Raw genomic sequence first — 27,741 nt, forward strand, 5'->3', positions numbered from 1 at the left:
TGCTCCACACCCCAGGGTATGGACAAGCACAACAAATGGCTGTGTATCCACAGAGACCGACTTGAGAGACATGGCAAAGGATGAAGGGAGAGAGAGCCCCATGCAGAAATGGCCGAGGCATCTCTCTCTCTCTCTCTCTCTCTCTTTCTCTCTATATCTCTCTCTTTCTCTCTCTCTCTCTTAGACCTCAGGACTTTATTGGCATCGTAGGAATTTACACACATACACACACACACAAACACAAGCCGATCCACACACCCTCTGAACCTCTAGCATTGCCTGTGCTTCCTTTGCCTAACTTTAGCGCAGCATCGTAGTGGCATAGGTCTCTGTTTGTTTCCCTGTAGCCCACATAGCCCAGTGAAATGCACCCACAGTCAACCCCCAATACACACACACACACACACACACACACGCACATACACACACAAGCACAGACAGAAATATGAATTTCAGCTACTGAGATGGAGATACAAGTGCAAAAAAAGGATAATTCCGGTATTTAGCACCATCCATCCATTAGGTTATCCAAAATAAACCAGAAAAGGGTCTCAAAGTGCTAAATACTGGAATTATCCTTTAATATCAAAATGTACTTGTTTAGTTCGGTATGATTTTGATGATGAGACATGAGCCTTAATTACTTAAAATCTTTCATGATAAGGCATCCTAATGCATAAGGCATGCACATGCACCCCCCACACAGTGCACAGACAGACCTGTGCACGCAACCCTTAGAGCAAGAGCCGAGGTATCATATTCCTGCGATGGTTTCAGAAATGGTGTTATATCATATGACCGTGTTTTACATTTGTGAGTGCATTCCCCTCAGGGGTTTAGAATGACCACTGATCCCACTGACCCCCTCTCGCCTGTCACTCTCCATCATCCCAGCCTCCATCTTGGATGTTGTGGTCACCTAGCAACGGTTGCCTGGTTCAGAGGTCAGGGACCAGGGGCTATCGTGGAAAAAAAAATATGCTGTCCCTGGTCAAATATGATATGCTCTCTTTTTTTATCTGGCCCCTCAGTCAACAGAAGCAGCCCAGTCCAGTCCAGACAGTTGCTTCAGAAAAAATTCTAAAATCAATATAGGGTATCATAAAATATTAACATATAAGACATTTTAAAATATACTGCTCAACAAAAATTAAGGAAACACTTACAGTTTTCCACAATTGTTAAAACTGTAAAATTGTTTTAAACTTTCACCCTTTTCTCCATTCTCAAACTACATTCACAGAGTGTCTGAGAGTTGTTGCAAAATAAAACACTCGCCTCAGAAGTTTTACTTGTGCTCAGAACCAAACAGTGTCAGAGTACCGATCCAGTGTATTATTGAAGTGTTCCCTTAATTTTTTTGAGAAGTATATAATCATAAAATATTGTTTAATTGAGTAATGCGCTTGGTCCACTGTCACAGATACTAAGACCCACCATGCATTAGTATGTGAATGACAACCACCTAGGAGCTATCCTCACCTCACAACAATAACCGTATATGCATCAGCTATGATCTGAAAGTCTAATTGGTTAACTCAGTGGACACAAAGTGTTAGCATTGTTAGCGGACACAAGGTGTTAGCATTGTTAGTGGACACAAGGTGTTAGCATTGTTAGTCTTGTGCAATGGCCGGCTGTATAAGAACACAGTTTAAAACACACAGAGGCACGGGCTGGCATTGGGTCAAGCGGTCTCCATTGAAAATCAAATGAGGATCTGAGAAAAGCTTAATCCCTCTATGGCCTCGGAGACTTAACAATGGACGTTTAAACATCACTATGAGAGGTGCATACACTTTAAAATACACATGGCATTTTTTTTTTTCATACAAGAAATATACCTTCCATGACATATTAGTGCATAAAGGAGCTGTCCTTGTTGTTTATTTTATTCTGCTGGACCCTACTCTAGGATGGGGATACTGGGGTGCTCGCTCGCCCACTATAATCAGCCAAAGGTCAACCACCTTTGATCTGTGCTGACCAATAGGGAGGATGGGCAAGATGCAATCACCTTAAACAGTTTAAGACAGAAGGCTGGGGATGGATGGCAGATGAAAGAGGAGGGGGGGGGGGTGCGGAAATGGACGGAGCAACCATGACCAGAGGACGGGTGATAATCTGCACCCCTGATCAGGCCCAGCAGTGTTGAAAAGAAGGGTTAAAGCAGAGCTTTGGAGCTGCGGGGGGAACCCATCTGTGCTAAGGTTGGGGATTCTCCCCATGCGTCGGCAAAAGTCAAGATCTGGCTAAAGACATTGTCATCAGATTAGAACATAGAGCTTCTGGATGGCAACTGACTGAGAGGAGAAAGGCAGCATACTCAAAATGATGCATCACAATGTGTGTGTGTGTGTGTGTGTGTGTGTGTGTGTGTGTGTGTGTGTGTGTGTGTGTGTGTGTGTGTGTGTGTTTGTCCAAAATACTGATTGTAGAAATGGTCATCAAACTGACCACATGAACAGTTTAGTCTCTTTATAACCCTTCCCCCCAGTCCTCTCATCAAAATGACCAAATGACCTGTAAACCCACTTATCCACCCCCCACACACACACAAGCACACAGTGACCACCCCCCAACACACACACACAGACTCAATCCTCTGGAGCAGGTGTTGTGTCCCTCACAAACTGCTGCAGGATTAAGTAAGTGTCATTCTCTTTGGGTCAGCCGTCCTCTGGCCAGTGAGGGGGAGAGGGGAGACAGTCAGTGCCCTGGCCTGGACACAGATGGCTGTCCAGCACGTGGCCGAAGGGTGGGCAGGGGAAGTGACCCCCCAGCTGGACACTGTGGACAGGTCACTGATATACAATCCCTTGTTTTGAGCCAGCTGCCAGGAGGAGCCGTGCTAATGGAGATCTTCTCCTCCTCCTCCTCCTCCTTCTCCTCCTCCTCCTCCTCCCCGAGGGGGGGCCCAGGCCACAGAGAGTGTCCAGCTGCCCTCTTCTGCTACCCCCAAACCCAACCCCAAAACCCCCAACGACCTCAACCCCCACCCCTAACCCCCACCCTTCAACCCTCCCTTCCAGTGGCCTTTCACTGGTCAGTGCGTGCAGACAGAGGGGAAGAGAGAGAGAGAGAGAGAGAGAGAGAGGGAGGGAGAGAGAGGGAGAGAGAGTGAGAGAGAGAGAGTGGAAGAGAGAGAGATAGAGAATGGGAGAGAGAGAGAGAGAGAGTGGGAGAGAGAGAGAGAGAGAGAGTGGGAGAGAGAGAGAGAGAGAGAGAGACCTAGGGGGTGGGGGTGGAGGAGTGATGGTGCAGAGCAGATGAGCACAAATAGCCACCAGGGTGAAGCGTGGAGGCGCGACAGCCCAACCTTTTAACCAGAGGAGGCAACAAAACAAAAAAAACAGTGTGGGGATCACTGAACTGAATCAAGAACGAGAGAGAGAGAGAGAGAGAGAGAGAGAGAGAGAGAGGAAGAGTTAGGAGGCACACAGAGAACAGGGCTTCCTGTGTCAAAAAATCAGGAAAATGCTGCATGTTGCCGTTCCATTCCCCCTTCTTTCACCCCCGGAGCAGGAATCCCACGCTGACACAGGTTGTGCCTCATGGCCATGCAGCGCTGCTGCTTTCAGCTCCACGGTCGCCCGGTGGGAGGTTGTGCCTGGCCTCCACCGTCACCACTCACTGTAAGCACAGCATGGGGCAGAGGGGGGTGGGGGGGGGGGGGGGGGGGGGGCAGGAGAGCGGAGTGTGCCTGCATGGCTGGAGCTGGGCTGCCCACTGTGACTGGGTGGGGGTGGGGGTGGAGGTTTGGGTTGGTTTGCCTGGAGTGGTGTCGATAAATCAATAGGACAGACGTCACTGCGGGGCCAGAGGAGCCACACGAAACTGTCATTGATCGGCATAAGGTGGGGAGAGCAGGGGAGAGCAGGGGAGAGGAGAGGGATGGGGGGGGGGGGGGGAGGAGAGGGATTGGGGGGGGGGGGCGCAGGGGGTGTGGTGGGGCGGGAGGGGGGGGGGGGGTGCAGGCCACGGCTGAGCTGGGTTGATTGGCGGGAGGGAGGACAGAGAGAGGGAAAGGGAAAGGAAGAGAGGGAGGGTCTCTACCTCCATTTTCAGAGGTTTCAGAGGAAAAGGGGGAGAGGTCAACAAGACGGCAGATCTGTTGTGAGGGTAGCTGGAGATGGACACAGGTCTGTCAGAGAGAACGCGGTGAACACACACACACACACACACACACACACACACACACACACAGTTGCTCACCCACACCCACACACACACACAAAGCTGTGATTTGTCGGATATGCCCATGACCAGCAGCAGGGCATGTCAGTGCACACATGCCAGCTGTGGTGTGGGGTAGCACTGTGTGTCCTCAAGGTGTCCCCAGCCTCTCATGTCTGTGGCTGTGCGCGTGCCTCTGTCGAGAGAAGCTTCCAGAAGTAAACTCTCCCAGTGTAGACCACAGTCCTGCGGCTGGTGGTTTCCATTCATTGTACTATACAAATCAACAAGCATGTATATTTTTTGTCTGTTGCAGGAATTAGGGTCAGGGCTGTAATTCAGTGCCTTTTACAGACAGTTAGACTTTGCAGTGTACATCTTGAGGTTGCTCAGAGGCTGATGGTCGATGTTTGGGATTTGGCTGGCCTTGAACTTCAGGGTCACCCTAGGACCTTCGTCTCTGGCTCCAAGTTCTCGGCCTCTGGAGCCGCGGTCTTATCTTTCATTCTGACACGGAGGGGAACCGGAGCCATTATTTTAGCGAGGCTCCTCTCTCTCTCCCTCGTCTGACCCGACTCTGAGCCTCATGATGAGCTAATGGCCGCCACATTGATCACGTTTGCTTGACCTGCAAATTGAGGTCAGCGCAAAATGAAAGAACCCGCCCCCACACACACACACACACATACATTTTGAGACCAGATTAGAAAAGTGAGATAACATGGAATTTTACACAAAAAAAGGGACAGTTGGCTTTGTACATGTCACAGTGCAACGTGGGATGTGTGATCTGAATGTGAGCCACGTTCATTTGTTTGACTGCTATTCCCCCGAACTGGCTGGGCGACGAAGACAGGTGTAAATAAACTGCTGCCTCTGTCCTTGTTCCGAGCGTTTCCATGGAAACGCCTGATAGAGTATCCTATCGATCGCGGTTGTCCGGTCGGAATTGTGTAGCCCCCAAACCCGTTTTTTTTTTTCCTCTGTTGTGATGGACATGGATCAATAGCCTGACGCTGTGTGCTTCTCCAGCCTTCTGCTTCTCCGTCGCCATTGTGTTAATAACAATTATGTGAAAAATACAGGAAAACCATTGGAGAGCATGCGCCCGGTTTTTAATTTTTTAACGTTGCAGTGCCAACAGCAATGTGTAGGCACAATTATAATGTTTTCAATCAAATTATTTTTTTTTTTTAAATATTGCAATGATTTGTGGGATGTTTACATTCAAATCTATTCATCAAAGGTCACAATCACAAAAAAAAACCTTTCTCTGGGGAGCCTTTTACAAACTGACCACACTGTGCGGCGTCCAAATATGACTGCTATTCAGTATGCTTACTGTCACTCCCTATCGTTCACTGCGTCCTTGCTCTCACTCCCCCAATGCCTGTGCATATGCAAACAGCCAGCTCCCCTTTCCATCCGCCAGAGCAAAGGCCTCGGCTCACTGCTGCACAGGGGCCCCGATCCCCCTGCCTCTTACCAGGCTGGCTCTCACCAGCGGTCACCAGAGCAGCAGAGCCAACCTCAGACGAGCGAGGGCGAGCCGTCTCTGCACAAACATGCAGGCCAGAGAGCATGAGAGGGAGAGAGAGGGGAGGGAGAGAGAGAGAGATGGGGGGAGGGGGAGGGAGAAAGAGAGAGAGAGAGAGAGAGAGAGAGAGAAAGAGAGAGACAGAGAGAGAGAGAGATGGGGGAGGGTGAGGGAGAAAGAGAGAGAGAGAGAGAGAGACAGAGAGGGAGAAAGAGAGAGACAGAGAGAGAGAGAGAGACAGGGGAGGGAGAGAAAGAGAGAGAGAAGAGGGGCCTTGGTGGAGCTGGGGGAGCTTGTTTAAATCTGGCCTGGGGGATCCCCCCAGCCAGGGGTGACGGTGGGAGTCACGGAGAGCAGGATTCAAAGGTGGGCCCTCCTTAAGGTGTTTCTGTCGCCCCAAGGCAGAGCCATCACAGGATCCCAGAGAGGGGGGGGGGGGGGGGGAGAAAGCCATGCCAAGGACAAAGATTTTTTTCTTGCTTATAGCCACTGTTGGAAACAATTACTCTTCCAAAAAAACATTAATGATTGAGACGTTGGAAACATCTGTTTTTCTGTATCTCCAAAAAAATACCCCGTTGTGTGTGTGAGAGAGAGTGTGAGTGTGTGTTTTTTGTAGTACAGTGGAGTTATCTGATGTGGTTTCCCACTGTAACAATGTTGTTGGTTATGTAAAGAGTGTTGTTAGAATAGTCAGTATTGATCTGATCAGTCTAACTGATGATTATAGAATTTACCTCTGCAATGGAGAATGCACAGATGTGCACAGAAAAATGTGTGTCGATGTTTTTGAGTAGTATTTTCTACACTGTACTAAGTTTTAGAGTTCAAGAGTCAAAGTAAAAACAATGAGTGTGAAGTTCAAAAAAGAGGAAAATATAGCCCATTACTCCCTATGCAATAAAAAACGGTCATTGGTCAAATTCATTTGGTCAAACTCTTAATTTTATTCCAACTCAAAACTGCAGACAACAAACACAAAAGAAAATAAGGACTATTGGGAAAGTTGCAAAAGCACACAGCAGCAGCAGACTCTCATGCACATTCATACGGTTCCCACGCGGCCTTTATCATGTGCTAATTTCTCTCCCCTCCTCTGACACGGAAGCAGCCATGTTATACGGGATCCAAGCGGGAAAGCCACAATGCAAACTGATTGGCAGCTGCGTGATAAAAGACAGACAGGAAAGTCATGGTTAGGGAATGTAAGCACCAGACCCCTGGCCTCTAGTGCATTGGCCAAACTCTTGGGATCTCTCTCTCTCTCTCTCTCTCACTCTCTCTCTGTCTCGCTCTCTTTCTGTGTACTGAGGCTGTTTGGCGGCTAGCCTGAGGTGATGTTTTCAGAGCAGTGGTGGAAATGTAAATCCAGGTCTGGGCCGGTGGTGTTGCGGTTGCACGGGAGACAGTGTGTGTGTGTGTGTGTGGGGGGGGGGGGGGGGGGTTGGTTGCAAACTGGCTGCCCTTCGTGTCCCACAGAGATGAAAACCCATCAGCCTGGAGAAGAGGAGCAGCTTCGGGGGCAGGAGTCAGTCCCGCTGGGGCCACATGTGGGTGAGAGGAATCAAGGAGCAAAAAATTTCCTCTCTGCCTCCAGCACATCATTTTTTTCTCCAGTTCTCTCTGTGTGTCTGTGCATCTCTGGGTGCTTCTCTCTCTCTCTCTCTCTCTCTGTATGTATGTGTGTGTGTGTGTGTGCTTTTGTGTGATGTGCAAAGTGAAGGCCTGTATGTATGTGTGTGTGTGTGTGTTTTTGTGTGGTGTGCAAAGTGAGGGCCTGTATGTATGTGTGTGTGAATGTGTGTGTGTGTGAATGTGTGGTGTGCAAAGTAAGGGCCTGTATGTGTGTGTGTGTGTGTGTGTGTGTGTGTGTGTGTGTGTGTGTGTGTGTGTCTGTGTGTGTGTGTGTGTGTGTGTGTATTTTTTTGTGTGGTGTGCAAAGTGAGGGCCTGTTTTGAACTTCAGCTTTCCAAACAGCAGCCCTCAGCTGCAGTGGCAATACTCAAGACTGCTTGGACGTGCCCCCCATGAGCCCTGGTCAGTCCACAGAGTTCCTTTGATGTGCACTGTTGACATCACAATGACACCTGATATCCTCAGTGGATGCGTCCTGTCTCGCCTTCAAACATTCACCGCGTGAGACCAAAATCGCTCTATGGTGTTTTATGCCCCCAACATCGTCTTCCAGGCAGCGCTGCCACCGCTGATTTAAAGGCACCTAATCCTAAACCTAATCCCAACCCTAACCCTAACCCATGCCTAACCCTAGTGCCTTCCAGGCAGTGCTGCCTTGAAGACAACGCTGGGGGCATAAAATACCAAGAAACGACCAGAATCTGTGACACTCATCTGAACACCACCACGCTGCAGTAGATATTCAGCCCTATGGTATGGTGCATAGTGTCTGCATCTGTGACGGTAATGAGTGCTATTGGCTTGCTTTTTCATCACTGCACTGCCCATATAGCTCTGAATTCTCATTTCTACAAATGATAGCCACACAGCACATAGCATGCGTACGATAATGCCTTCCTAGAACTTCATTGATTTCGAAAACCCCAAAATAGCATTTCCGCCCCGATGATATCTCTGCGCAGAATGGACGCTGTGGCCCGTCATGTAGCATATCTTCTGAACGGCGTGAGACGCCCCCCGTGTCAACATTTCTCTTGTCTGATAAGCTGACAGACACATTTTTTACCTCTCCAGCGTCAAGGCTGCGGCGGCCAGGGCACAACAATGAGGCACTCCGTTGTCTAGCACCTGGACTGGTGCAGGAGTCAATAGTTATTCATCATCCATGATATTAACGATTGCAGTATGTCGATATAGAATCCAGCAGTGAAATTAGTCTGTGCCAGGCCACTGTGGCTGCAGTTCAAGGTCATGTGTGTGTGTGTGTGTGTGTGTGTGTGTGTGTGATTCTGACAGGAGTGATGCTCGACTAGCGGGCGCACGTGTGTGCGTGTGTTTGTGTGTTTGTGTGTGTGTAGTGTGTAGAGTGTAGAGTGTGTGTATGTGCTCACGTCCACACTCAAGGTCAGGTGTATGTGCTGTATTGCTATTTAGAAGTAATGCACACATAAAACACTCTGGACTGTGAGCCTCTCAGACCTCAAGAGTCTCGAGAATTCAGTGGGAGTCCTTTAAGTCTTATGTAAAAAATAAATCACCTTTGATCTGAAGATGTTCTAAAATGTATCATTTGAATGTATGCATGTGATTTATTTTTTTATTATTATTATTTAAGAAAAAAATACGTGCTGCTCAATAAAATAACTTTGCAAGTGCAGTGCAAGTGCAAGTGAGTCATGATCTTAAAAGTCTATGAAGACACAAGTGAACACTGAACGCATATGAGCAATCCAATATCTTGAAAAACAAAAGAAACACAACTTCATCTCCATGAGCCACGCAGGCAGATGTTCCAGAGGATATGCACCTTTTAAAAGCAGAAATGTTGAATTATTTGAATTGTAAAATTTTAATAATAAATGTTTTTTCTCTCTGTCTGACCTACTCATGTCATTCAATGCATTGCAAAACATCAGTGGGAATTTTGAAAAGTAGAAGGTGCTCTCCAGAAATAACTGTGACCAGGAAAAAACAAACCACTCTCCCCTCCTCCTTGTGCTCTAGTCAATACAACAAAACCCACCCGAACCCAAATCGCACAAGTGCTCTCATCAGCCCGTGTGCTCTGACAGACGCTGCTGGATGCGAATCAGTTAACTACACAAGCCCTGACACACAATGCACAAAGGCAGGGGGCAAGTGTCCCCGGCACCTCCCTCCCAGGCTGGAGGACACGAGCCAGCCAGGCAAGCAGGCATGCCGATGACACGGCTTGACATTTAAACCTCCTGCCCCGCAGTCTGTTTGGTGTGTGTATGTATGTGTGTGTGTGTGTGTGTTTGTGGGGGGGGGGGGAGCATGTCTATTCATCTGAGAGAAAAGGGGAGATGCCAGAAGCTCTCCCTTAAGAAATAAAAGGGGGGGAAAAGAAAGACCCTCTCCCTCACCTATTGTGAGGAGGCCCTCCTCCACGGCCACTGATGCCCAGAGACAAGGAATCAGCTGGCCTGTCCAAGCCTCAAGGGGGAGAGGCAGCGGTGAGCGCGTGGCATCTGGCTGTTTGGAAGTCGGGTGGCAGGGTCATTGGGAATGTTCCCTCAAAAAAACCTTTACTGACATGAAGTGTATATTTATGGCTCAGATAACATCTTGGCGCTCGTCTTGGCGCTCTTGTGTTTGTTGTTCGTTTGTTGCGTCCATTTTTTTTTGTTTTTATTTTTTGTTGTTTCTTTTTGTCAGTGTTCTGTGAAAGTCCAAAAAAATGCTTGAGATTAACTAAGGAGAGCCGAGTTATTTATTGGGAGTGATCCATCACTGACTGTTCTGCACAGGGCTATGCACCTTTGACTTCAGTGGAAGAGATTACCATTTTAAACCTCCCCTGTGTACTTGTAATGGTTTTATAATCTGCAAGTCTGGTCAAAAACAAAGGGAAAATGGAGAATCACATTCTCTTTCCATTGCGTATGCTGAAATGGCCTCTGAATAAAAATACATCCAGAAATAAATATTTATCACAGTATTGTGTACTTATAGAACACTCTTGAACAGAGGTTACTTTACCAAATGATTCACCTTAAGAAATATCCCAAATGTTGATTTAGTAGGTTGATTTAATTTAATAGTGTGTTTTATCCATAAGAACACGAGTCTATTGAAGCCTATAGTACCACTGGCTTCCAACCCCAAGTCCTGGCATATTGTTGTTAACAAAGACCATACATTCTCACATTGATGCTACTTAATGTCTGGCCATAAATTTGGTAATAAGACCATTTTAATACCCAACATATACTCAACTGACAATATCCCTACCCAGCATATGGTTCAGGAACACAAAACCCCATTTTGAAGAAAGGACTAGTTAAACTAAGCTTAATGTCACTATGTGTCTGAGGTATGTGTGGCTGTCTGTTTTTTTTTTATCTTCTCAAACAATAGTTTGAAAGGCAGCCGTCATAGATGCTCAAAGGATTACTGGAATCCCTAATCAGTTCAACCCTTCGGGCAAGGTCACAGAGTTCACTCTCTTCTGCTAAACATCCTTGGGAGACCAGGCCTTTGCAGGTGTAACAAGCCCACGCCTGAGTCCCGTCTGTCCCCACACTGCTGTGTAAAAGGCCTCAGCTTAGTGATAGGCAGCAGGGAGAGAAGGCTCAGTGGTTCTGGTTGTGTGTCCCTTCGTTTCGTTTCGTATAAAAAAAAATGAAGCATCCTTCTGACCTCTAACTGATTTCGGTCATAACTCGTATTAAATGCAGTATGATAAGTGATCAGAGTTGGGAGGGGGAACAGTGCATTGCTCACAGGTACACATTTGAATTTGGGAACTTGTTAAAATCTGCAGGTCATTATTTTAAGTGGCTTTCACAATCTTACAAAAAAAAAAACATTTCTTTAAAGTGGTCTGTCTATCTCATGCTCTGCACCAGCAGGTTTTCATCTGTGCCACTGCTGTTAGCAGTAGACACAGAGCATCGCACCATGATCTGTGAAAATAACTCCCTCTAGTGGCTGCGAATTTATATACCTTACAGAAACATGTTTACAGGTAGAAAGGTGTGAGATTTTAGTTTATTAAATACTTGCAGCAATGCCTCACAGAACAAATAATATAACCAATGAATACAACTAATAAATAAATAAATAAATAAATACAACTAATGTCATTGAAAAACAATAGAATAGTATCTTCAAAATGTTATAAATATGTACATATTCCACTGTAGTGTTTACATATAAAAACTAATGTGCTTCATCTGAGATGTATGAGATATAACCAATTATGCAACAATAATATGTGCAAACCATTCAACAAACATCTGAAACAGGATTTCATTAAGTAGTTCTCTTTCCATATTTCAACATTCTTTCAAAATTCACGTCATTACCTGTTTACAAGGAAACTAAACAGAAATACCCCTCCCTCCACACATTGTCTTAGAAGTACTCTTTTGGTTGACTAAACTTCCTTTTTTGGGGATGACTTGGTTGAGGGTCTTGACTCAGAGGGAAGTCCATTTGGGACAGCTGTTTTAAAGTAAGGCAAGATATTCAAAAATATAATTGGTACTTAATTGTTTGAATGAGGATAGAAGAACATTTCTCATTACGCAGCAATAAGCACAACTCTCTCAGCCTATCCCTTTAATTTGGCGCGGTCACACTGTGAAAGCTTTACTGGCAATGGCAGCTTACCTCTTTGTTGTTGGCTGGTTTCATTTTTTTTGTCTTTTCCTTCGGTGGCTCAGTGGTATCTGCATTTGTCTCCTGGAAAAAAAATAGAATCTCATTTGGAAAGGAGTAATTGGGAGTACTTGTCTTAGTCTCTGAAGCACATATTCTAAATGGTGTATCTGCAGTATGTGTGGCTCCAATACACGCCAGAAGAGTTCAGGTATAATTTACATCCTCTTCTATACTAGCCTGCATGTCTTGGGAATTCTCCTTCTCTTAGCTTACGACACACATTTGGTCATCAGAACAGACACAGATGAAGGCCTAATGGCTAAAAAGTTTGTTTGTTACCCCTGTCGCTAAGTTTACAGTCTTTGCTGTATTGTAGTACCAGTTTAGAGACAGCAATGTGCATGTCCACTAAAGTATACCTGCTCCATAATGTTACTTTCAGGGTCATTACTTTCAGGGTCTTATTTCAGTGTTGCAACCAGATATGGATGCTGCTGGTTCTTGTATGTAGGCCAGAATCAAAATTACTGTCATGGTTTATCATTAATGAAATAAATCTTCTTAAAAATGGTCTTTACCGTTGTAGACTTTATGACGCGGCCACTCCTGGTCCTTCTCTCGGTCCCCTCCACTTTTGTTGTTCTCGTCACCACAGACTCCATCTGAGGTGGAGGAATGCACAATAATGTACAATAACGTTCTAAACTCTTCCAATCACTAAACACATTATGTACACTTATGCAATTCAATTTGACTGGGAATTCACTGAGCTAAATTGCTTAAACCACACATGGCAAGTGCAAAATAGAAAACATATTTGTGACCTGAGAATTGTCAAGTTCCTCCTTGCTTGGTTTCTTTTTCCTTCGGTAAGAGACCTCTTCAACTGGAATGACACACAGGCATTAAAAGACCCAAAGGATGAACTTAGCATTCATGATACAAACTTTTCTACATAGTTAAAGTACCTGAATTCTTAAAGGTTATTTCAGTATCAGCCATTTCTACATCATTTAGCATGTTACTCTGCAAACAGAAAAACACAGATTCAATCTTTGAAGATCTTGCACAAAACATTGCAAAAGCACGCACAAGAATAAAAACCATGAAATCTTAAACAATAATGGCAGCTCTCATTTGAACATCAAGCCCTTAAGTGCTCGAAGCCTTCACCTGCAGAGCAACATTGGACCTGGACACGATCTCTTCCTCTATCTCCTCCTCGTCTGACATCTTTACAGCCGGTTTCTCTCTGGCATCCAAGGGATCAAGATCATCTATCTGTAAAAACACAAATATTGTATACTTCAATAATACTACTACTAATAATAGGCTTTATTTGTATAGCACCTTTTCAACCTGGTCAGCTCAAAGTACTTTACATTTATACTTCAATAAGAATGTTGCTATGCCACACAATTGAGTCCATATTTTGTGTATTTGTTCCTCAAACTCATTTGTTCTCAGCTTCAACAAGCCGTTGAACATATCTGATCACTCATCACTGTCCATGGTGAATAAGTTCAGGTTTGTATGTTTATGTTTTTTGTTCATATGAAAACTCATTATTTTTATTATTGATGTGTTATGTTATTATCATTATTATTGATATTAATATTATAATTATTATATTAATATCATTATTATTATGCTTAATATAGGCTTTCAACTTTATTCAAAACTATTATTTTTAACTAATGTAGTGCTCATATATTGTAAATCACGTCTACCAAGTACCATAAACATAAAGTCTGATCAGGTCTTGTCAGGTCCATAAAGTTACTACTGCTCTGCATATCATCGCTTTAGTGAGTTTGTTTATTTTTATATGGCTAATTCAGTATTGGGTAAATACCACCACATTTTTTCTCAATCTCAGTAAAGACAGTAATGCAGGTGAAGACTGCCAAAAGTAGTATAAGTATAAGTATATATACTCTTTTGATCCCGTAAGGGGAAATTTGGTCTCTGCATTTATCCCAATCTGTGAATTAGTGAAACACACTCAGCACACAGTGAACACACAGTGAGGTAAAGCACACACTAATCCCGGCACAGTGAGCTGCCTGTAACAACAGCGGCGCTCGGGGAGCAGTGAGGGGTTAGGTGTCTTGCTCAAGGGCACTTCCTACTGGTTGGGGTTCAAACCGGCAACCCTCTGGTTCCAAGTCCGAAGCGCTAACCAGTAGGCTACGGCTGTAGCCTGACGAGCCAGACCCACATTAAAATGTAGGGTCTGGGCACTCACCGTTCGCAGTGTTCAGTCCGAGGGGCGGGATAATCAGTTGTCTTTCAAATTCCCTCTGCACGCAATAGGACAGCGGCAGCGCTATGAGTCCCATGCGTTTCCCACCAGCGGAGCTAGTTGGCTAGTTCAAACGTTTGCCAACTTAAAAAAACTTAACTCGTGTCACACTGTTCGCCAACAGCAACATTCATCTTATTTGTTTTCAAGTAGCAGGGAATTCAAGCCAAACCGTTGCAACTCTGCCATCAATCATTATGTTAAGCCCACCTAACGACTCTATACACGATTTCATTGGCCTGATTGAGTTTCGATTTCTGGAGCTCACAAGCCAACGGAGAGTTGCTAGACTAGCCCTGGCAGCAAATGTAATTTGATGCCGCTAGGGGCGCGTCTAGATTTCTAGGCTACTACGGCTGCCCACTAGTACACGAAGTACATATCCAGACAGATCTCAGCTCTCAGCTCACCTGTTCCAGGCGATCCCTCTCTGTGGTCACATCCACCTTTAGGGTGTGGAAGGGAGTGACCACCTCGCCCATGGTCAACTTCACACCCTCCTTCTCGAACGTTATGCTATCACTGGTGCCCTCTTTGAACCCTGGTGGCTGGTACTCCTGAGGAGTGACTGGCATAAAACAACAACATATACAATTAATTTTTTTTAGAGAGACAAGGGTATGTTCCCTACCAGCCGGCAGCCGGTCAGTGTTCAGTGTACTAAAAACAGATGAAAATCAAAATCAAAAGTCATATGTACACAAGAATCTGAAGATAAATAAACAAGCTGACATCTAACTGGGGCCTCCCCAACAAAATGAGGTGAGATTTGTGTCCTTGTTTCAGGTAAAAGTTTCAGATTTCAAAATGATGTCTTAAAATCGATGCTAAAATAAAATAAATTAAGTAAATAAGTATGTTTATTTATATACAGTGCATTTTTCATGGACCAAGTACAACACAAAGCGCTTTACACATAGAAAGCAAGGCGTAACAAACAATTAGGGAAAAAAGTAAATAAAACATAACTAGTTTTATATTTGAATTTCATCACAATACAGACAAGGCATGGAGCATCGTATTGGTGTTGTTACCATCGTCATAGTATGAGAGGGTCATACTGAGACAGACACTTTCGGGTAGTGGTCCCAGGTACTGCATTAGGGTGTAAAGCTTGCGCACCAGAAGGATGCTGGCCTTCTTGGTGTTGCTGCATGACATCTTTGAGACTCTCTTATTGCTGTTGCTGCTGCAATAGTGGTGGAGAGCATTTGTTTAAAACATGTCACATTACATTACAACATGTAAATTAATAAATAGAAAAAAAGGACTTATCATCACCTTTCAAAATCCATCCGAGGACCCTCTTCATTGTACTGGATTTTGAACTGGTAGCACTCTGTAACTTTCTATGGTGTTAAAAATGTTTACACATTTAAATATAACAGATCCTTCTTCCAGTAGCCTATAGTATAATATTATCCTGTAATTTATTGTATTTCATACCTGTGGATTCTCTGGATCAGTGTAAATCTAGAAACCATAAGCATAGTAATAAAAACATGTATGAAACTATACTTTTATAAATGAAAATTACTGAAATTATTAGTCTGAAGACCATACTCACTGACAGACGAACTGTACGGAGCTGGTAAAGAGAAGATTATTTATGCAAAATTTAGGATATCAGTAGTGTCTTTCCTTCATTCATAGCGACCATTTTCTAAGCATATGCCAAGAATGCCTTTTTACTATTCAAGACCACACAGTAAACTGACTTACATATTTTTTCTGAAGAGCATCAAAGCACCCATGCATCCTGGGAGTGGAAGAGACATGGGTTTTAATCGGTTGACATCAGCACCTTCATTTTTGAGAATTTTGGAAGGGCCTGTCATCGTTCATTCACATGATGATCACTGCACTACTGTCCAAGTGTACTAGTGGTACAGTGTAGCGTAGTTTTAACAATAGTCTACACACTGACTTAATATGTTGAGTGTACTGTATACCTCTTCTTGATATTGTATTTCACTTTTATTATACTTTACTTTATGCCTACTTTTTTGTAGTTACACCTTTATTATACCAACTTAAACACAGACACACACACACACAAGCAATTTCAAAACCCTGGTTCAAAATAAATGTTTACACACCTATTTTCAGCCTAGTACTAAATTGTAGGCCAAGGTCCCTAGATATTTCATAATAGGTTATAAGGTTAATTATAAGGTCACCAACTCACCACCCAACTATTTCTTTAGCCCCTGGACAGCTGCGCTCATCCCTTAGTATCCTCACCTTCTGTTCTGTAACAAATTCATAAATGTTCATTTTATCATGCTATTAACACCAGTAAAACAATGTTGTGAACGCCTTCAAAGAGAGAATTCCCCTTACCTTCCACATATTTACTGCCATAGGCTTTCTCTGGAAAGAGGCCTCTGAGATATGTGATGGTAGACACAGCAATGGCCAGCAATTTCTTTACAAGGACCAGAGACTGCTGCTCAGTGACGACTACACTAGGTAGAAGCAGAGTTTCCTGTGAGAGGGGTGAGTGACATTAGTGTTGTAATGAGTAAGTTAATGTTGTTGTTAACGTTGCCATTCATTGAACACAAGCCATATTTACATAAACAGTTAACGTTAATTTCACAAGTTGTCTCAATGCACATATTGCCTTACCTGGTTAACCGTCCGCAAGCGCTGTTCACATGCCATTTTTATGTAGTTAGCACCCCACCTGGCTATGAGAAAGGCTATGATTACCTCAAACTGTGCAAACGTGAAGTGGATTGTAACATGTAGAATCTTAACATGAACTGTTAACATTAGCCAGACATAATTTTATCATCGTTATGTTATCTACTGTAATTAATGATTCCTCATAGCTAGCTATCATTACCTAACGTAGTTAATCAGGCTAACTTTCAGCCATCATAGCTTGCTAACGTTTGGAAAGGCTAACTTTGGTTAGCTCAACAAACTACTTTTGCTACAATTATACCTTTATCCTGAAGCCATCTAAAGAAATTAACTATTTGAAAACATTGTTTCATTTTTAATTTCTACCAAGAACATACACTTCTGTATTTCACCTGTGATTTTTTGCCTTGTCTTGTGTCTTTTGACTTTCACTATTTATGAACTTCCCGCCAAACAAACTGAATGACAGTGATCTTTGTTGTGTTCCATTTACGTGCTGCGTGCCTGGTGTTTGTTTACAGAGAAGATAGAATGTAAAGTTCTAGCCTTGCCTATTCATTCTGCTCGGTTATTGTAGGTGCGAATGAGTTTGTGATTTATTATGCATGATTTGCTGAAACACTATGTTAGGTTTGCAGACCAATAAAGGGTGGTCTGATCTAAAACTTTTTTTCCTGCAGTACGTCTTTCTCTACACCCAGTATCACTCTCTGCATTATGGCACAACCTGTCCTAAAATATCCTTATGAGCTGCGAATCGTTTTGTAGTAGGCAAGTCATTGTTTTGCTGGTGGTGCACGTACGTGAAGCCTATTTTCTTTGCACATTTTGGTTACTGTACATTTGCAAATCGCTTTCATATGTCGCTTTCGTGCAGATTGGTGCGGAATGATGTCACTGATGTCTCGCCATTTTAGACTGAACAGCGGCAGCACCATCGTCTGACTGAACACAGGTGAGGGCCAGAGCCGTAGGGCAAGACGACTTGCGGTGCTGGGACAATACACAACAGGGTGTCCCCGTTGAAATGTCATCACCTGCAGAAACTCAGTCTGACCTCTGCGGGGGTAAAAAGGTTAGTTTATGTTTTCACACTGGCAAATATCTGCAGATGCACAATGATCGCGTTAGTTACATTTAACTTAAGAGTTAAAGTTTGTTTATTCGTTGACATATGACTACCATAGCTCACCATTTCGGAGTGTGTTCCGTCTCCCAAAAGTATGACATTAGCTAGAACGTGACGCTTGGCTTTTCCCGGATGTGTAGGCTATGTGTGTGTTTGGCTTGGGAGTAGCATCAAAGAAACTGCAGGTCTATTGTTATTCTCGATGTATTGAATAGATTGCAACATTCAAAAAAAAACAGCCTACCTCAATTACTTACTAGTAAACTACAAGGTGTAGATAGGTGTTATATGTTAATCTCCACAGAAATCTGACTTTGGTATAAAAACATCAATTGTGTTGATGCTTGTGAAATTCAAGACTTAATTTCAATCAGCAATTCAACTATAAATGATTGTTTATGCACATTTACATGTACTGCTCTGAGTGTGGAAATACTTCAGTTTGGTCTGCATTTCCTAGCGAGCTTATAAATAGAAGGTCATAAATTTGTAATAGATACTAAGTGAATCAGCAAAGTCTGCGCAGCAAGTCCCATGCGGTGGCATTAGATCAGATCATTTACTGTCTTAGATATAAATCTTTAGTACATCATGTTCTAGTGAGTTTTAAACAGATATACATGGACTTTCAGTTGATCAGTTGGACAGGCATACATTACAAACAACTACTCCATGTAATAATCTTATTAAATGCATGAAGAGCCTATGCTTATCATTAACCTAGATGACCAGGACTATGCAGTTCCAGGTAGCTCCTAGCTTTAGCCTACAAATTCCTGTCTGTCTAAAATGACAGAGTATGTCACAGTAAGTCTTACCTTGCGAGTGTATGATTAGTAGATAATACATATCATATTAGCCACTATTAAACTTTTATTCTATAATTTCTTCAGCAATTGTTAATTGGTTTGTCAGATAATATTTCTTTTTTATTTTGATTGTCGGTCTTGCAGGATTCCAACCAAACTACAACAGAAGAGGTGAAACCTAGGTCAAAATATCCCAGCTTGGGTCGAAAGCCAGGTGGCTCAGACTTCTTAATGAAAAGGCTTCAGAAAGGGGTTGGTCATTATTAATAATCAAACCAATAGATTGAATTGATCGGTCAGTGTCTATGAAATAACAGGTGCAACTGCTACTTTCACTCTGCTGTCCCTCCCAGCAAAAGTACTTTGACTCGGGTGATTACAACATGGCCAAGGCAAAGAAGAGCAAGCAGCTCCCTACCGCACTTCCTGACAGGAGCGTTGTCACAGGAGACCACATACCCACTCCACAAGACCTCCCTCAGAGAAGACCTTCAGTCACAAGCAAACTTGTTGGCTGACCTGAGGTTCTCAGTCTCACTTTCAGATCTCACAGAAATGTGTGATTCAAGCTCATACAGCTTTTTGACTAAAAAGCGTTACGTTTTGTTGTGAAGGAGTGTGAGAAAGCTGGATGAAATGTTTTCTCTGTTTATATAGCATTTACACAGCACTAGTGCCTACCTCTACAGTTTTGTACCAAATAATGAGATCCAGATCCAGTTGGAATTGATAATACCTTTTGCCACTAGTAAATTATATAATGTTCAAATATTATCTTGTTCAAATATTATCTTGTTATATGTTTCAAACAAGCTCAAAAAGATCAGATAAACAAGAAACTGGAAACAAAAATAATGTTAATGTCATTATCAGTGACACAAACCATGCATGGTTATGAAAGCTATACATTTTCCATTTGTTGATAGTGACTGTTACATTTCTTACATAGATAGATAGATAGATAGATAGATAGATACTTTATTGATCCCCAGGGGAAATTCAAGACATGACATAACAGTCATGATATATTTAGAGGATATAAACAAACTGGTATTTAAAATCAGGGGAGATATATCAAAGCTATGATCGTGAGAGTCAGAGTAAGTGTGCTATTCAAGAAATGCCTTTACACCAGGAAACACCTAAAGCCACTGGGACATACGTGTTCCAATGTAAGTGATGGTTTCTCTTGTACGTTTTGTTGCAGGCCTCTGCACAGGAAATTGATATTGACATTGTTGTTCTTGTTTTAGCCCTCTCAGTGGCAGTACCTTTGAAAGTAACTTTATTTTGGCACTGAACGCCTAGGCCTTTATAGTCCCCATATATACAGCAACTGCAACATAGTGTAGAACACTAGAAGTGATCATTGTGTTTTTATAATGTAATCTAGCAATAATCTAAATAAAAATAAAAAACTGTACAACTCCCCATAAATGTAGCAGCATACATGCTGTTAATTATATAACAGTGTGTATGTATTTATTTGCTATTGATTCATTTAGTAATGTAATTTCATGACAGCTAAATTAATTAATTAAACATTTTTCCTTTTTCTGGAATGTGTGGCCACTTAAGAGAAGCATTCACCTATTTTGGGCTGTTGTTGGAATTCAAATATAGTACACTTTAGTAATTTGTGTATGTTTCAGGTAGCCTAAATAATGTGGGATGTGATGTAAGAGTTTCTTTGAATAGACAACTTACTTTACATTCATATATTTTAGTTTATATAATATCTTAGTGAATAGATAGCTTCCTAGCCTACATTAAGATAGTTATTACCTGGTCTGTTTTAGGTCAGATGGATAATATTTTAAATCCTCCTTTAGATTCTGACATTTTCCAAGACTTTCCATTCAGTCTGAAATTCTAGAGTTTTTTTTTTATTATTATTTATACAAATGTATATCAAAGGGAAGATGTTAGCTTTAAGTGACTCATACATGTTTACATTTCATTTCTTCACTGATCATAGCAAAGCTACTCATGTGAGGGTAGCAAGGGCAGTCACTAAAGTAGAACTCTTCTGTCAACTAGAGTCGTATTCCTTTAGCATACCTTTAGAGCAAGCTCATCTCACACATTTACCACCATTGGTGTTACTGATACACTCACTGTGCAAAGATTTGTGACTGTGAACATCTGTTAAATCAGTTTGACATAGATGTGTTCTGCATTTTGAATATATTGTTTGTTTGTTTTTTGGTATTATATGTCTTGTATTTTTGTGGACATAGATTAACATTGATAGTAGGCCTATCTTTGTTTTTTATGTGTATATTATATCTTATGCATTTGAAAGCATCTTGTTTTTAATACAGTCTGAAATGGCCATCGGGGGAAAGTACATGTATTTATTTTAATAAATAAATAAATATACAAACAAGTCTGACATGCATATACATTCATTATTTTACTATGTAAGCCTAAGCCGCCGTTTCTTCATGGTTAAAAGTAGAGCCGTTTACAACGATCCACAAGGGGGAGCACAAGGATTGATTGACTCAGAGCCGTCGGCTCTGGATTGACTGCTTGGAGTTCAGAAAGTAAAGAAAACTGAAGTGAGTTAGATATGGCTTGAGTATAAGTTAACGGAGTGGGTTTATTATGTGAGGTTATTTTGCGTTACGTTTATTTTACTGCTGCGTTCAGGGCGCGCACATGGATGTACCAACTTCATGGAACATGTTTGTTAATGGTTCCGAGCATCTGCTGATTTCCCCGGATTAAGTTTGTCAAATGTCAGTTACAGTAGGCTTTATTTAAAAGGTGTACTTTTAGTTAGCTGTGTTACCTGGTAGGCTACATCCAAACAATGCCATGGTCTAGGCTAGTTTAAAAACAAATACAATGCCTTCGGCTCGCGAGTTATATCATTACTTCTAAAATGTAGTGGGTGGTTATTACGTCAAATGGAAAGCATAAATCTATGGAATTTACAACAGTAAAAACGCTTTCTTTTACTGTCTATGTAAAAACCCCAGGTCAAAAGTAGCCTACGACGACGTCGGAGGCGGAGCTTTCTAGCATTCGAAGTCCTGCGTCTGCGTGGGCAGTTACACAAGTGGTAGTCACATAAGCTCAGAGTCGAGTATTTCTTTACTGTCTGTGGATTGAGCTTGCCTGCCGTCACGTCCAACCTTTCTTGATTGAGATTAGACATGTGCGAGGACATCTGAGAGGCTGCTTAGCAGGCTCTGTAGCTCAGGTAAATTCAAATTCTGGATTTAGGCGTATTGGAGGTCCAAAACGAGTTGAAAAGATGATTCTTGCCACAGCCCAACGCGCAACAGCGAGTGTGATTAACACCTTACTACCTTACAATGGAGTCGTCGAAGAGGGACTTATGCAATGCATTCATCGAGAAAACGAGGACTCAGCGTCGCGGCCCTTGACTAATAATATGAAAGCTACTGACTTTGGCACTGGAAAGGACAAACACCGAGCGTCTCGTCCAACGGATCTGGGGCGTATAACGACGCTAAGCAATGGTCTCTCGGGTCGTTTTTCCGGAAGTTCACAAGCAGGGGGATCACAGACCTCTTCTCCAGAGTCTTCTTTGGACTTAGACTCTTTGCCCGAGTCTTCAATTAATCATTCTCATGAACTGTTGGAAAATGATACAAGGAACCTTGTGGACGTTTTATGTCGTAGTTACAACGGCCTCAAACATCCACGGTGTTCCAAGCCGAAGGCGCTAGCCACCATGGACCGCGTTGTGAAGAGCCTAGTCTTAAAGCACGAGATTGTATACAAAGGTGACATGCTCTTAGTCACGTCCTGTTCGTGTTGTAGTCTAGGCTGTACTAACTTACGTTGTTAACTTATTTTTGTGCCAATTGTCCACGTTTGAATTAGCCCTGTCTTTTAAAATATAAATTTAAATGTTAAAATTCAACCACTATCCAGTTGGAAATCTGCAACCAAGGGCTTACATCCGTGGCGTTGAATAATGCTGTCAGCTTTGCCGTGGTCACGCGTTTTTAGCACAATTTTGTGATTGCTGTAGTCATATCCATAGGGTAAATTCCTAACTCCACTTTTTATTCTACAGGCATGATCAACAAACTTAATTTTGATGAGCGAGGGGATGACATGAGCTTCATCTCCACTGTAGCCAAAGAGATGTTCAGTGATGGCAAAACTAACTGGGGACGGATAGCCAGCTTGTTGGCCTTCGGTGCAGTGCTGTGCAGTCATCTGAAAACCAGGGGACAGGAGGGCTCCATTGACCAAGTGGGCAATCGGATCTCTTCTTACCTGCTCTCAGACCAACAGGAATGGTTGATCAACAACAAGGAATGGGTAAGATGGCTTGCTTGCATCTTTGAAAAAATATGCTCTCATCACACCCATTTGATCCCACCTAAAATCCTGTAATTTAAATTTAAAAAAGGATGTCTTTAACGTGGTACTGAATTCAAGATTTGTAATCAATGTCCAGTCATACAGTGTTTGTTAAGTATTGGTTTGCCTTAGGTGATTTAGCAAATGTACTGTATTTCCTCATTGAGTAGATGATTGCTTCACATTTCCTGATTGTCCTGCTTGTGAACATACTGCACCTCTTGTACAGCATATTGCTTTCCTGTATTTTGAAACCGTTGACTGGTGTTTGAACTTCAGGAATCACAATGCAGATCGTAGAGGCTTGACAATGCTCTTCTTTCACTGTTCACAGGATGGATTTGTGGAGTTTTTTAATGAGCGCGACCCAGAGTCTACTGTGAGGGGAGCACTCATGACGCTTGCAGGAGTGGCTGGGATTGGAGCAGGGCTTGCATTTCTCATCAGATGAATGTTTTAATTGCAAGAGATGAGTAAACTATCAACATGGACAAGATGTCTCCGGACCAGAGAGCCTCTGTGTAAATAAGTCACATGATGACTGCCTTGATGATGAACGTTGACTGACTTAGATATACTTTGACTCTGAAAAGGAGCCGTTGGAGTGGAGACTGGGCTGAGAATGAAACAAACATTTGAACATTTACAGATGACTATATTTGCCTTTTTAGGATGTTGTAATATAGAGATATTTATTTTTATATTAAATATTTTCTGGAAAAAATATATCTTGGGTAGCATCCAATGTTGTTACTAGCCTGCACACCTCACCAGATGTGAGATTTATATATAGTGATATAAAAAAAAAAAAGCTATTTTGCAGTTAACTTCAGTGATGCACCAATCCTAGTATATTGATTGAAAATGAAAGGAAATAATTCTATATGATGGCTGTAGATGGGCTGGTCCACTTTGTGCAACTGCTAAGTTGAGCTATGCCCCCCTGTTCTTTTTCTCACTATACTTTATTACTGTAGGTTTTGTTTTGTTTTGTTTTTTAGCTAGTTTTTCAATTTTATAGCCTTTCCAGCACAATTTGAGGGGGTGACAAAGCAGGAACTAAGAAGTAGATTCAAAGATTGGCCTGTTTTACATGTAATGGCTGTGACCTCATAAAGCTTTCTTCCTTGTAGCTTAATTCATAGCTTTTAAGTTCCTGATATGGAGTCATCACACCTTGATGGGATGAACTCGGTCGTTGAGAGTAGAGCAGAGTGACACTTTGATGATTGACCGAGTGATTGATGTGACTTAAATGGCTCAGACACACACAGCACAAAATCCAATCACATTCACAAATAGCACATCACAAATAAAACTGGTGTAGCATATTTTTCATATGGTGTTTTTAATTATTTTTTATTTTTTGTGGCATTTGCTGCTTTGTGGTTACGGTGTAAGTCCCTGGGTACAAGAGATGGCCCCTGAAGGACTCTCCCTCATTAGCAAGGCCCATGCTTTTATTGCATCAGGCAACAAACACAATTTCACTCAGCGCACACCCTTGTAGTCATGGTTACCACCATTACGCTAAGTCATTGCAACCGTTTTAGAGGCAGAATGAGCCCTTAGAGTAAATGAGTTACATGTTTTGATTGGATTGATTGCACATAAAGGTTTTTAAATCACTTATCTCTTAAGGCTGTTTTGAGGTCTCCATTGGAGTTCTCTTCTAGTCCAGGACTAGAGCTTAATCCATGTACAGGAACCTGGCCCCTTGATGTCCACACTAAATTCGGTTCGAGTTCATTCACACCAGGAACGATAACTAACGATAAAATTGTCAACACTGACCAACAATAAGGAAAGTCTCTCCTCGTGTTGAATGTGATGGCAATTTTATGGATTCTGATTGGCTGTCAGGTTTTTATCAGTGGGCTTGATCATGCATGTTCGATTTTTAAAAATGAGGTACCGTTGGAGTCATTGAATGAAGTCCAGTTCAATGCCTTGTCAGCACATGTTGTAAAGGTCATGTTCGCGCTGTCCCATCTTTTTTTTTTAAAGCCAATTCATGTCAAACAGATCTTTGTAGATCCACAGTAGACCATGTACATGACCTGTATAAACATGGTTTGGCTTTAACCCTAGCAACCACAATATCAACTGCATTATTTAGCATAACAACCACCATATGTACCCTAGCAACACCCTAACAACCATATCTTAATTTCCCTAGCAACTACCATTATAATGTGACCCTAGCAACTACCATAGCAACCAACATAATTACCCTAGCAACCACATTATTTTGCACAGCAACCAGCATATGTACCCTAGCTACAATCCTAATTATCCTAACAACACCCTAGTAACCATGCCAATTACCCTAGCAATCACCATATGTACTTTAGCAACCTTCCTAATTATCTTAGCAACACCCTAGCAACCATGCTAATTACCCTAGCAACAATCTAGCAACTACCACAGTAAACAACATGATTACCCTAGCAACTGCATTACTAAGCATAGCAACCACCATAGCAACCATCTTAATTACCCAAGCAACAACCTCTAAAACTAGATGTACTGCAGAGCAGTACAAAATAGGACCACTGCCCAGTCCAGCACATTTTTTCCACAAAAATAAATCTCGCCCTACGGTTCTCAAGATATTCACAGAAAACTGTGTCTGCCCTACCCTCCTTTCGGGGGGTCCAGTCCAGCGGAGGGGCTACAGATCAAAACGAAAAAAAGGAGGTTCCATGCTATCCATGTGGGGTTACATGCCCACCAAGTTTCGTGTACCCTGGTCTTACAGTGTCCCGGGAATCCTTGACGGAAATTTGGACATGCGAAAAAGAAAAAGAAAAAAAAAATCTGACTAAACCTATATGACCGAAGCGGCGGTCATAATTAGTAACCAACATGATAACCCTACCAACCAGCATAGCTACCACTTTATTTATGCGTTTTGGTTTATTGGATGTTGCGTTAATGCAGATAACTTTTGATCCGTGTGCCCGATTTTCAAAAATAAGGTACTGTTGCAATTCTTTTGGCGAACTGCACCCAATCAAGCCCACTCTTGCAATTCTAGTTGTTCTCAAAATCCCTCTGAAAGGTATCCCCAATTATATTGTTCTTCATGTAGTTCTAGATGTGTGGACAATGGACATTGTTATTCATTCAGTTAGAACGATCCTTTTTTGCTATTATTGTTATATTTATCTTTCTTGGTGTGAACAGCCTTTGAGCGCACTAGCATGGAAGACAGTTGTGTTGGTCTCTCCTGAAGGAGTTGTGGGAAGGGAAATGAGGATTTCAAAGGCAAGTCCCTGGAGCACATTCACATGTTGTTTATTCATGTGCTCATGGGACACAGGTCTATCATTTCCTTGAAAATATCCAACTGGGAGAGTGTCAGCAGTGGGGTTGACTCAAAGGCAAATGCTGAAGGCCACATTCAAGCAGGCGGAGTGATCATGTGCACGTTTCCCAACCAGCAGAACACATGCACAGGCACAGCCCTTCGCTTGTTTACTGCTTCAGCTAGGCTGCAGGATCTTGAGTCCGCCCTACACGGATTCATTCAGATCTTGACAATATGTTGAAAGGTTAGCACAATTTAAAGAAGACAAACATTTCCCTGTGGCTGCTCTTTGCATGCTACTCACTGACTGGAATCAGGAAGAGACATAGCGAAAGCTGCCTCAGAGATTAGGCACTACTTAATAAAAGCAACACTGCAATAATTTTCCATTTTTTGATGTATGCTTTTATCAGGTAACTAGTTTTGGTGTCATCTTCAAATGTAACATGATGGTATATGATTATTTGAAGGACAGACAAACACGTGCAGTTCCCACCAGCCATCCAGGGGAACACAGGAAAAAATTTCACAGCACGACATTGCCAACCATGTCTCCAAAAAAACACTAGTTTGCATGTGTGTTATAGCTTCTGGCAGTGCAAATAGGCTCTGGGTGGTGTTTGCAAGGCTTTGCATGCCTGTTAGTAGCTAGCTCGCTAGTTTTAGGCCAAAGTTCCATAGTGCTGCTTTAATGCTGAGGGTGAGCACCAGGACCCACGGCCAACTTACAGGGAAGGAACTACCTGAACAGCACTGCTAATCTTATCGGCCAAGTGCAGTCACAGATATGGAAATCTATCATGAAACATAAATGCATTGCCATTTCAGGTTGTGATAAGTCCAAGTCGTTGTGAAGGCAGCTTAAAAGGCATGGTGACACCTGTTGTCAATTCTTTATATCGGAGCAGTTTAGTGCAAACACTGCATCTCTAAGTTACCTTGCTGTGCTTTGTTTGATTTGTTTTGTCTACTCAAAACAAAACCGAAAGCGTTGTGTTCATATCGAAAGAAAGGGCACTGTTTTTCGGCACCTGGGTTTTACCCAAGTGCAGTCAGTGTAAAATGGAGAGTGTACCGTATAAATGTAGCTGAAATACTGTCACATTAACAAACTAATCCAAGCTAAAATGTCTGTTGCAGTTTGAGTTTATGTGCCTGTGAGTCCAACAGGCAATTGCAAACATTCCCAACATATCTTGAGGTGAG

General features: G+C 42.5%; 2 protein-coding genes across 5 annotated transcripts; one reads left to right on the top strand and one right to left on the bottom strand.

The window, feature by feature from the left end:
• Positions 1 to 11,633: 11,633 nt before the first annotated feature.
• hormad1 (HORMA domain containing 1) lies at positions 11,634 to 18,238 on the bottom strand. Of its 4 annotated transcripts, XM_042106422.1 has the most exons (17): positions 18,127 to 18,238; positions 17,776 to 17,993; positions 16,914 to 16,975; positions 16,626 to 16,770; positions 16,471 to 16,534; positions 16,005 to 16,041; positions 15,850 to 15,870; positions 15,729 to 15,755; positions 15,564 to 15,631; positions 15,317 to 15,468; positions 14,693 to 14,850; positions 13,151 to 13,258; positions 12,946 to 13,003; positions 12,802 to 12,863; positions 12,556 to 12,639; positions 11,987 to 12,058; positions 11,634 to 11,818 (listed from the first exon to the last, which is right to left on the bottom strand). In XM_042106422.1, the coding sequence occupies exons 2-17, from the start codon at positions 17,966 to 17,968 to the stop codon at positions 11,729 to 11,731; spliced, it is 1,401 nt and encodes a 466-aa protein (XP_041962356.1). In that variant the 5' UTR covers positions 17,969 to 17,993; positions 18,127 to 18,238; the 3' UTR covers positions 11,634 to 11,728. The 4 variants fall into 4 exon arrangements, with proteins under 4 accessions (XP_041962356.1, XP_041962359.1, XP_041962360.1 ...); XM_042106425.1 differs by lacking the exons at positions 17,776 to 17,993; positions 18,127 to 18,238 and adding an exon at positions 17,327 to 17,657 and having other exon boundaries at positions 15,317 to 15,471; XM_042106426.1 differs by lacking the exons at positions 17,776 to 17,993; positions 18,127 to 18,238 and adding an exon at positions 17,312 to 17,398 and having other exon boundaries at positions 15,317 to 15,471.
• A 3,680-nt stretch (positions 18,239 to 21,918) lies between these two features.
• On the top strand, positions 21,919 to 24,553 carry mcl1b (MCL1 apoptosis regulator, BCL2 family member b). The gene is made up of 3 exons (XM_042106459.1): positions 21,919 to 22,633; positions 22,930 to 23,180; positions 23,557 to 24,553. The coding sequence occupies exons 1-3, from the start codon at positions 22,138 to 22,140 to the stop codon at positions 23,671 to 23,673; spliced, it is 864 nt and encodes a 287-aa protein (XP_041962393.1). The 5' UTR covers positions 21,919 to 22,137; the 3' UTR covers positions 23,674 to 24,553.
• Positions 24,554 to 27,741: the final 3,188 nt, after the last annotated feature.

The sequence above is a fragment of the Alosa sapidissima genome, chromosome 10 (assembly GCF_018492685.1).
Source record: "Alosa sapidissima isolate fAloSap1 chromosome 10, fAloSap1.pri, whole genome shotgun sequence".
Classification (NCBI taxonomy): domain Eukaryota; kingdom Metazoa; phylum Chordata; class Actinopteri; order Clupeiformes; family Clupeidae; genus Alosa; species Alosa sapidissima.

What these genes read in the sequence shown, in the direction of transcription:
- mcl1b (XM_042106459.1), top strand. Translation starts at nt 22,138, where the DNA reads ATGATTCTTGCCACAGCCCAACGCGCAACAGCGAGTGTGATTAACACC. An exon ending in GCACGAGATTGTATACAAAG is followed by an intron (nt 22,634 to 22,929) that starts GTGACATGCTCT and finishes TTTATTCTACAG; the next exon opens with GCATGATCAACAAACTTAAT. An exon ending in TGATCAACAACAAGGAATGG is followed by an intron (nt 23,181 to 23,556) that starts GTAAGATGGCTT and finishes CACTGTTCACAG; the next exon opens with GATGGATTTGTGGAGTTTTT.
- hormad1 (XM_042106422.1), bottom strand. Translation starts at nt 17,968, where the DNA reads ATGACATTTCAACGGGGACACCCTGTTGTGTATTGTCCCAGCACCGCA. An exon ending in TCCGTACAGTTCGTCTGTCA is followed by an intron (nt 15,756 to 15,849) that starts GTGAGTATGGTC and finishes TATGGTTTCTAG; the next exon opens with ATTTACACTGATCCAGAGAA. An exon ending in AGAGGGATCGCCTGGAACAG is followed by an intron (nt 13,259 to 14,692) that starts GTGAGCTGAGAG and finishes GTGTTTTTACAG; the next exon opens with ATAGATGATCTTGATCCCTT.